Source organism: Podarcis gaigeae (assembly GCF_964106915.1).
Source record: "Podarcis gaigeae genome assembly, chromosome: 1".
Taxonomy (NCBI): Eukaryota; Metazoa; Chordata; class Lepidosauria; order Squamata; family Lacertidae; genus Podarcis; species Podarcis gaigeae.
The window spans coordinates 85,692,232-85,702,671 of NC_139678.1; the positions used below are offsets into that span (position 1 = coordinate 85,692,232).

A 10,440-nucleotide genomic window follows, 5' to 3' on the forward strand; every position below is an offset into this window, starting at 1 on the left:
ATCAAAAAAAGAAGATTGCAAGTTGTAGGGTAGAAGCAAGGATTTTAATAGCCACCACCAAGCTGTGACAATTTCATTCTTAAACACCTGAGTATTGGGAACCCCGGGAAGAGAAAAGTCGATGCAATCAGTCAGCTAGTTCTGAGGGACACTGGCTAACAGTAACTACTCCTACCCCACCCGCGACTCCTCAGATCCACCGAAAGAATCAATCAGGCACAGAATGTGGTGCAAAGCTTTGCAAGGATTCACAGGAGAAGACTGCAGAGCAATCTGATACCAGTAAATGGTATCAGAGGTGATTTGGGTACAGGGAGATCCACCAGATGATCAGCCAAGGCACAAACAAGGTTGATGTTAAGTGCTTAGTCTTCACAATCTATCGAGACGAAGTTCAGGAGTGGTGATCAAGGTTTGGTTAAAGCATGGGCAACCCAGTGTTTTGGTCTGAGGGCTACATTCAGAGTTGGCCAACCCTTTGTGGGCCATGTTCTAGCAGCCATCAGTGCCAAAATGGCCACCAAACACAGACTCACCCCACATGTATACAAACTTAGTACACAGCACACACTCTCACTCGCATACACACAGAAGAGAAACGAGACATCCGGGGCTTGGTGGAGAGCTTTGAACCTCTCCTCTTCAGCCCAGCATTGCAACGGGGAGGAAGGTGGGGCAGATGGACCACTGCAAATAGTCCTGGAGGGCTTGATCCAGTCCGTGGGCTTGTGACACCCCCCCACTGCCTTAAAGCTTTGTCCGTCTGTCAAGAAGCTCCAGGTCAATGGGTCTGTCAGGAACAAGCACAATCCGAGAGAGGGGCTTCACCTCTGTACACCGTGGACCTGGTCTGATTAAGAATATCCGGATAAGCTGGAAAGAGAAAAGCTTGACTTATTTTGGGGCAAAGCTTCATTCCCACCCACCAAACACAAGTAATCAAATATGCCTACAGCTGTGATGACCTCTTGGGCCACAGCATTGCCCTGTTTCTTGTTTGTTTATTATACTGTATTCATATTCTGCCCTTCTTCCCAAAGGACACGCCCTCTGCCCCCTCAGAAGTAACTCACCCTGGCAAGAGCCAAATGCATCTCAAGCTCAGCGATGCGGCGCCCCAGACAAGCACGCACCCCATAGCCAAAGGGGATGGAGCTGAAGGGGTGGGGAGGCAATTCCCTCTGATCTCGCAGCCAGCGACGTGGCAGGAAGCACTCTGGTTCCGGGAAGCTGGACTCATCATGCGAGAGAGCGTAATGGGCCAAAACAAAGAGGGTCTGGAGGGGCCAGTGGGAAGCACAGAGAGTTAGCAAATGACAAAGACTTTGCTCTCCGACAGTCGATTCCCCATAGCAGCATGAGGGCTGGTGGCAAAGCAATATTCTTGCCATGCAGTTTACCATTTCCCATCAGGGCAGCTTAACCAATGCTAACCCATTCTGACATATGTACATACAACCTTCACCTAGTTCAAGTCTTGCATTCCCCCACTGTTGTTTTTTCCCTTCATGAACTGCCTATATGTCAAAATTCAGTGACAGCCCCATCCCTTTTATTCCACATCCACTTCTGGCCACTAACAAATGCCTCGAGTTGCAACATCAGGAATACATTACTACTCACATTCTTTGGAAACTTGTATCCTCCAACAACAACATCGTCTTCTGCGATGATTCGGGCATTGGTGGGGACCACAGGGTAAAGCCTATAAGGACATTAGTGGAGGGAGGCCTGTCACTGTGCATCAGAACAAAGGAAGGCTCTTCAGAAGCTACAGAACCATAAATGGGAAATGGGTGGAACCACTCTGGGCAAGATGAAGCCCCGGGAGCCACAAAGTCCAGGCCTGTGATCTTGCTCCTTGGAACAATGAGAAAGGCCCCTTACCTAAGAGTCTCCTTGATCACTGCCTTAAGCAGCGGCATCCTGGTGAGGTCCTTGGCCTCAGGGATCTGATCTTCGGGTACCACACTGATCAACTCCTGGTATAAGGCTTCCTGGACCTCCATGTCTCTGGCCAGGTGATACATGGCCCATGAAAGGGTATTTGATGTCTGAAAGGGCAAAGCAAAGCAGTGAAGATGCTACATCCAGGCAGCAAAGGCAGGAGAAAATCTTGGAATGATATATGTGACCATCCCAAAAATCAGAGAGTGACTAGCCTGTGGCAGTCAAATCTCTTCCAAAAGCTTATCATGAAGGAACACAGCAGTTTGCTATATTTTTACATTTCCCATAATTTTTTTAAAAAATGTGTATTGAGGGATGCAGGGCAAGGAGACATCATGGTCCTCCACCCCCCACCCAAGAGCCACCTAACACCAACTGCTCTGTGGGTTGACTCCTGATGGTTTGTTTTATTTATGTAGTGTGATATTGCTTGTAAGCTGCATTTTTGGTCATTACATTTTGGGGTGGGCACTCAAGTAAGGAAGGCTAAGAAGTCAATGTCCTACCGTGTCTACGCCAGCCAGGAGTAGCTCAGCTATGCTGCCATATATCTCTTCATGGCTAATCTGCCCACTGGACAGTAGGTAAGTTAGGTAGCCTGAGACAACCTCACCCTTCTCCAGAGACTTCTCAACCTCCAGCATCTTCTGATCAATCAGCTTTTTCCCTGGAGTAATTAAATAGCATCTGTTACCATGAGAACACAGGTCTGGCCTGATCATTCCTGCATCCTCCACACAGGCTGGGTATCTACCACTCACCTTTGGCCTACTGTTACCTTGGGGACACAATCCTGGGACTGTTCATGACAGCATTTACCATGTGGGCCGGATATCTACCACTCACCTTTGACTTCTTGGCCTACTGCCACAGGTACTTGAGAAAGCTTAGATTACGAATCTTCCCACTCTCAAGGGAGAAAGTGACGGATGATTGACCGGTAATTCCAAAGTTGTCCCCACTCTTGACATACCGAAGGCAAAGATTGTGTCCCAGCCCTGCAGATAGCGGTTCCAGAAAGGCAGCACATCCCGGGTCCACTTGGGCAGGATAGTAGCAAAGATGGAGTTCTTCAGCATGTACCCAATTGCATGGATAAAGTTCTGTGTTTCAGCAGGGATCTGCTTTTCCAAACAGCCAATGCGGGTCTCAAATAGGATGTAGGAGATGCCTGGAAGCAGAAAGCACAGATGGGAAGACTTGAGGCAACGGCCCTGATATCCCATCACAGAACTATAATCACATTAGAAAGAATATCTCCAAAGGGTTTGCTTGTACTTGGAACAATATATTAATTGTGGACTGTCAGACCAAAAGTATTGGAATGAGCTTGGCTGCTGGGAGAGGAGGGTATATGATGGCTGCCACGTTTAGCTGGGCAATTATTATTTTTTGCCTATCTCTCCAGGGATGGCAGTGTCTATCCAGCCACAAGTTGTGTACTTTTAAAAGACTGGACTTTTCAGGATAAGCTGTTACACACTAACACCAAAAACATGGATCCCCATTGTGGCAGACACAAAAACTTCTAACTATCCCTTCCTTTGTCATTTTTCATCTGACTATACTCCCCACAGAGTTGGTCTGCTTTCTGGAGTGGGGAACTTGTGATCTCCAGATGTTGCTGAACTGCAGCTCCCATCATTCCTGATCGTTGGCCATGCTGGCTGGGGCTGATAGGAGTTGGAGTCCAGCACCTTCTGAAGGGCCATAGATTTCCCCAGTGCTAGATCAAACAAGGTATACACTTCCTGATTATTATTTTTTAAAGAAAAACATTTTGAATTGGTTAGTATTTTAGGAAAAAGTTGTTCTCTCTTGATTACACCCTCTTACTCTTACATGCAGAGGGGAAAAGTGTTGCTTTAAAAGAGAGAGAGAATGTTTCTATGAAAAAATAACATTTGGGGTTATTAAATGGAAAATGGAAAACCTTCTTAAGCTGAATCCTGTAATCAGTTGCTGGTGCTTAGCCCCACTCAAGTCAACTAGTCAATGAATAATAACAACAACAACAATAATTTTATTATTTATACCCCATCTGGCTGGTTTCCCCAGCCACTCTGGGCGGCTTACAGCACATAAACAATTGTGAAACATTAGATATTAAAAAATTCTCACTGTAGGGTTTCCTTCCAATGTCTTCTAAAAGTCAGATTGTTGTTTATTTCTTTGACAACTGATGGGAGGGCATTCCACAGGGCAGGCGCCACTACCTAGAAGGCCCTCTGCCTGGTTCCCTGTAACCTCACTTGCAGTGAGGGAACTGCTGGAAGGCCCTCGAAGCTGGACCTCAGTGTCCAGGCTGAACGATGGGGTGGAGATGCTCCTTCGGGTATACTGAATGGAGGCCATTTAGGGCTTTAAAGGTGAGCACCAACACTTTGAATTGTGCCTGGATACGTACTGGGAGCCAATGTAGGTCTTTCAGGACCGGTGTTATATGGTCTTGGCGGCCACTCCCAGTCACCAGTCTAGCTGCCGCAATGAAATGAAACAATGCATGTAATGTCAGGTTCAGTGGGGCCCATAATCAAAAGATTTCCTTCACATGCATGGGGTCACACCTAGACCTACCTGACATCTGAACAGCTCCTCTTCCACCTACCCATCAGCTGTACGATGAGAATAACAGAATAATCACTGAAAGGAAATTGTTTACAGCATCGTAACTGTCCACACACCTTCCAAGGCAAATTGGTACAATACACTGGCCATATCTTGCACCACCATCCCTGAGGGACTCTTTTTTCTCTCATTCTCCAGAAACACCATCAGGTCTGACACCACCTCATTGATAGCACCCGCATACAAAACGGCCTCTGTAGGTTTGAGCATTCTCTTGTTCAGCACCTGCCGCAGGCGGTGCCACCGCTCTCCATCCCTGAGGAGAGAGACAGTTGGATCCATGTAAGAAAGAAGAAGAGGAGTTTGGATTTGATATCCCACTTTATCACTACCCTGAGGAGTCTCAAAGCGGCTAACAATCTCCTTTCCCTTCCTCTCCCACAACAAATATCCCTTGGAATATTTCTCAGTTTGCCAGTATCGGCTCATGGTTTTGCTCTGGAATCACTCCTCATTGATAGGAAACTTGTGACCCTCCAAATGTTGTGGGGCTCCCATCAGCTCCAGTCAGTATAGTCAATGGCCAGGGATAATGGGAATTACAGTCCAACCCTCTCTGCCACAGGGCATGTTTAGGCAGCCTTGACTGCAGGGAATAGGAGGGTTTTGGAAACCCTTTTATCACTTAAGAAATCCTTTAGCCTACAATGGCTAGCCTGTTCGTTTGGCTGACAGGGAGAGGCAGAGAACAGCAGACAGCTGCAAAGTCTTTAAAAAACCCCAACTTCAAAAAAATTTATATACTGTATGGGTTCTGTAACTTTGCAATGAAAGTCAACTGTGGAAGGTTTTGATTGGTTAGTACCCATTAAGTCACTAATACTTTCCTTTTCCAATCTCAGAAGTAGTTTTGCAACATAAAACAAATGTTTGTTTGGTTTTATTTATTAAAATTTGAAAGGGGTAGAAGCAAAGAACCCCATGCAAGTGCAACCTACAAGATGCTGCAGTGTGGAGAGTTCCTGTTCAGGGTTGCAGCAAGCCAGCCATGCCTTTTCCAGGATAATCCTTTCCATTCCCCCTCCTACCCCAGTTTTCTTTCCCCAACAGTCAGTTGGCATTCCATGTCCACTCTGCGTGCTCATTCTCACTGAGCTCGTTTGGGGTGCTCCCCTAAAGAATCTTCATTATACTTTGGCAAACCTTGTGATTTCCCCTCCTCCTCCTATTTGTGTGGTACCATCTTGGCTGCAAAGGGGTTGGCATTTGGAGAATTGACTTTGCTATTAATACAAATGCTTCCAAAGGAAGGCATTTTCTTGCAACATCATATCTGATTTTCCTTTGTGCACAACTGGCGCATGAGTCTTCACACATTCCCCGCTTCTCATTCATGATATTCATTGCTATGCCACACCTTGCCATCCACACCAGTGCGAGGAGCTGGAGATAAGGTATCTGGAATGTGCTTTTCTGTTCCATTCCAGATGTAAGTGTGCCCTGAAAGCACTGTGCCTTTCCCATAATTGCCGGAACAAATTATACAAAGTATCCAAGCGTGCAAATTTGATTCATTGAATCAAATTGTAGAATTTAACTGCTTTTTCCCACTCTTTAAAAAAATTAAAAGTCTACATTATACACAGCCTTGGAAATATCAAACCATCATAGAAAAATAAAATGCATGCTATGCAAAGACTATGCCTCCCCTTGCTTCTGTAAATACTGCCCTTGATATGCCCACACAGTAGCGACAGGTTATGGGATGGAACGCTTCACACACTCACTCAGTGAAGGGGCCATAGGGCAAGTGCCGTACGTCCCGATGCTCCTTCCAGAGGGCCATGTCACTTCGGATGGGATACTTCCCCTCCTGACGCAACAGCTGCTCGAGGACTTCAGGACTGCCAATATTAATGTTAACATAAGGGCCAAACCGAGATTGCCAAATGGGGCCATACTTCTTCTTGGAAATGACCTGGAAGAGACACACACAGTCAGTGGGATTAGCCCTGACACCAGCCCATTCTGAATAATCATAAATGTTTGCATGACTGCCCGTATTGCTGAGGGCAATAATTAAGTCCACATGCTGGTTAGGAAAATGCCATATACACCTAGAAGCATCACACCACTTCATTCTCAGCAAGGACATGCTGCCATTTTCATTTGTTTTGCTTAGTTTAGAGCTTGCATTCCTCAGTTCAGCTCTGGGGTCCCTTTAGAGTCTTCCCCAAGTTCCTTCCTCCTGCAGTGCCCAGCTGTGATAACAGCTGTGATTTTGGATACTATGATTATATATCAGATAGATTACAGTAAAAGATGCAGGAATAAAATTTAGAATTGGAACCCCATGGAGGCAAGGAAGGAGGTCTCAAGGTTTGAAATAACCTTTTTCTAAATGTGTGAAAATGTTGTGGTTATTTATTTATTTATTTATTTATTTATTTATTTATTTGTAAAAAAATAAAGTGTTTCAATCCCTTCTTTATTTGGCATTTCTGCAAGTTGCCAGCTCTGCAGCCTTCTAACTACCCTGTTTTCTAGCTTGCTTTATATCCAATATTTTCACTCCCGCTCCCAACCTTTTAGTCAGGACAAGAGGAGATATTTGGGGCTGGATTCAACTAAATATCTGCGCTAGTGGGATCCAGCATTTACATCCCACCTTTTTCTCCAAGGAGCTCAGGGGAGTCTACATGGTTCTCCATATTTAATCCCCATAACAACCTTGTGAGGTAGGTTAGGCTGAGAGGCAGTGACTGGCTTAAGGTGAGCATCATGGCTGAGTGGGGATTTGAACCCTTGTCTCCCAGGTCCTAGTCTGACAATCTAACCACAGTACCACACTGGCTCACTGTGAGAGCATGGAGTTCTATTTATTTTTGGAAGTAGCTGTAAACTGGGCCCCGGGCAAAGGTTGATTAGGAAATACAGCACCACCACTCTGGCTTTGATGCTTTGCTTCTGCCATTTTATAACTACAGTAAATACCAGGTGATGGTGTTGAACTCCTTACACAATAGTTGCTTTCAACCAGTGTAATCAATAAATCCTTATTGACTCTTTCATCTTGTTCTCCTCAGGTTATTATAGGGCATTCTTCCTAGATAAGAGATGGCCCGTTTTAGAGTGGGCTAAAACTAATACAGTGGTACCTCGGTTTAAGAACAGCTCTGTTTACGAACTATTCGGTTTATGAACTCCGCAAAACTGGAAGTAGTGTCCCAGTTTGCAAACTTTACCTCGGTCTAAGAATGGAATATGAACGGTGGAAGGGCACCGGCGGTGGGAGGTCTCATTAGGGAAAATGCGCCTTGCTTTAAGAATGGTTTCGGTTTAAGAACGGATTTCTGGAACGGATTAAGTTCATAAACCGAGGCACCACTGTACCTGCTCCTGATTACACTATTTTTTGGGGGGTGGCCCCTTCTCTAACAATCAATGCGATGTAGGGACAGCATGCTGTAGTGGCTAGAGTGACAAACGGCTAGCAAGACCTAGGTTCGAATCTCCACTCATCCATAAATGTGGCTGGGTGAACTTAGGCCAGTCACTAATGAAGCAATCCTAACCAGGCTCTGAAGAATGATGGGCTGGACGCTCACTGCAGCAGAAAAGAAGGGGGAGCAGGCAAAGAGAGTCCAGATCAGTTCCTCCACTAGCCAGCACTGGCTGTGAGCACAGCTTTATATTCAGCCGACACAGCTTCCCCCCTCCCTCCTTCAAGGTCCTTTAGCATCTCACCCATTTGGAGGTTTGTGCTGGCAGAAAGACACAAGCATTTCCCCACCTGGCTGCCTCCATTCAGTCCCATCTCCCAAAAGGCTGGCATAAATGGAGTTTGTACTGAATCTTAAATCTCAGTCTAACCTACTTTACAGCATTGTTTTCAGGATATAACAGCAATTATGTTCGCTGCTCTGAGCTACTTGGAGGACAGGCATGATATACTAATTACAGACTTTCCCATTGCAAGATGTTTACCTTAAAGCAGAGAACCTAATAGGAACCTCTAAGGATAGAGTCTGCTACTTTTTCCACAGACTTATGTTCAGTTTCTTGGGGATGTGAGGGGGTGATGAGTCCTGGAGACTGGCTTTCACATAGATAGATAAACCCTAAGGAGAACGTAATAGTTTTACTCTCTCTTTGTCTCTCTCTCTCCTTAATTGAGGCTGCAGTCCTATGCATACAAGAATAAGGCCCACTGAACCCAGGGGAACTTCCTTCCAAAGCAAAGTCCATGCACAGAATTGCTTCGGTAGTCAACTCTTGGTTATAGGACCTCACACCAAACACACCTCAATGGTTAGAAATAACCACCATTTGAGTTCTTTGGCCCTAGTTTTCACCTCAGAACAATTCACAAGCAGTGACACATAAGAAGCTATGTTCTCGCTGTACCAATTTCTCATGTTAGGGAACTGGCAACTTTCCCAAGAAGAAACAGTTTGTAAAAACAAGAAAGAAAGGGAGGGAAGCCTTTGTTCCTTGCACCACAGCAGTTCTAGTGTTGGCTGAGTTCACAGAGCCTTCAGGAAAACCAAACGTTTGCAAAACTTGTAAACATGCCTATAGGCCGCTTACTAATGGCCACAAGTTTTAGAGTTTTCTTGATTCTTTTATAAACCTTGAAAACAGCCACTGAGAACTGACTTTTGCTATCCAGTTTTGTCATATCCGCCAGCTGATTTGCTCCCCATCCCCTTGTGATCTCCAGGCACCAGTGGCGTAGCGTGGGGGGTGCAGGGGGGGCCGGCCGCACCGAGCACAACATCTGGGAGTTAGGGTTAGGGGGCGCAAATCCACGGGTTAGGGGGCACAAATCCATGGGTTAGGGGGCGCAAATTACTTGCCTTGCCCCGGGTGCTGACAACCCACGCTACGCCACTGCCAGGCACCTTTCGTTATTGTATTTGTACAGGGCTGTTACCTGCCCTAGGACTTGTGGTGTGATGAGGAAATCTAATAGAACTGCTGCTGCTGCTGGGTTATGAAACTCTTACTGCACCCTCCCTACTACTATAGTTTGTATGGAATCAAGCCTGTTAAACTGCTGAGCTAAAGTAGTCATCCTGGCTGTGGCTGGGATCAACATCTGGAGGACCACAGGCTAGGTATCTGAAAGTGAGGGAGACTATTTTCCATTCTTTAAACTTTCTGTCTTGGTATACTTTGGACTGAGCTACTATTTTGCTGAACCCTTGAACCCCAAATGTCACTGGAATGTGGCCAATATTAATTCCCAAGAATGGGTTCAATCATAGCACTCGAGTAGCCAACACTTTCCCCCCTGCAGTGGAAGCCCTGCCTTTAGGTCCTCCTTCATTATTTGAAGCCTTACTGTAGATCAAACTCCTTCCATGCCTAGCTATCTGATCACCTTTCCAGTTCTTGGGTTATTGGTGTTAATTCCTCTAACATCCTTTCAGAACGGGGATTCAGAAGTTGTTGGGACTCCCGCTCCCATCAGCCCCAGCCAGCGTGGCCAATGGCCAGGGATGGTGGAAGTTGTAGTTCAACAACATCTGGGGCCATAGGTTCTCCATTCATTTTAAAGCATAGGCACCAGAATGAGACAACAGCTCAGTTATAGATCACAGCGCCTGTGACCTTATGAAGCAACATGCAGATCATGACCCCACCCACAGCTATTTTGCACATGCCTCCAAGGTTCACTTTGGTTTTACTTGCTAGTACAGACTCATAGTCCATTCAGTCCTCTGAACCTTAAAAGTCTTCCTTGTCTTCAAGTCAGCTGTTGTTATCTGAAGCATCAATGGGGGTTATGACGCATTACTTGTGTTAGCAGTGGAGGATCAGAAATACAGGTTCAAAAAGGCTGCGAGGCAGGACCATAACGCAGGCACAATGTTTTATCTCAGAGAAGCCTGTCAGATTATTGGCAGATGGGGAAAG

The 10,440-nt window shown here is 45.8% G+C and overlaps 1 protein-coding gene across 1 annotated transcript in view; it reads right to left on the reverse strand.

The window, feature by feature from the left end:
• Positions 1 to 22: 22 nt before the first annotated feature.
• The window catches only part of CYP27A1 (cytochrome P450 family 27 subfamily A member 1), an 11,321-nt gene continuing 903 nt past the window's right edge, over positions 23 to 10,440 (reverse strand). The window contains 8 exon segments of the mRNA XM_083744827.1: positions 23 to 873; positions 1,074 to 1,277; positions 1,624 to 1,705; positions 1,888 to 2,054; positions 2,457 to 2,617; positions 2,924 to 3,121; positions 4,635 to 4,834; positions 6,306 to 6,496. Of these exon segments, the coding sequence (XP_083600953.1) occupies positions 748 to 873; positions 1,074 to 1,277; positions 1,624 to 1,705; positions 1,888 to 2,054; positions 2,457 to 2,617; positions 2,924 to 3,121; positions 4,635 to 4,834; positions 6,306 to 6,496 (1,329 nt within the window). The 3' untranslated portion in view covers positions 23 to 747.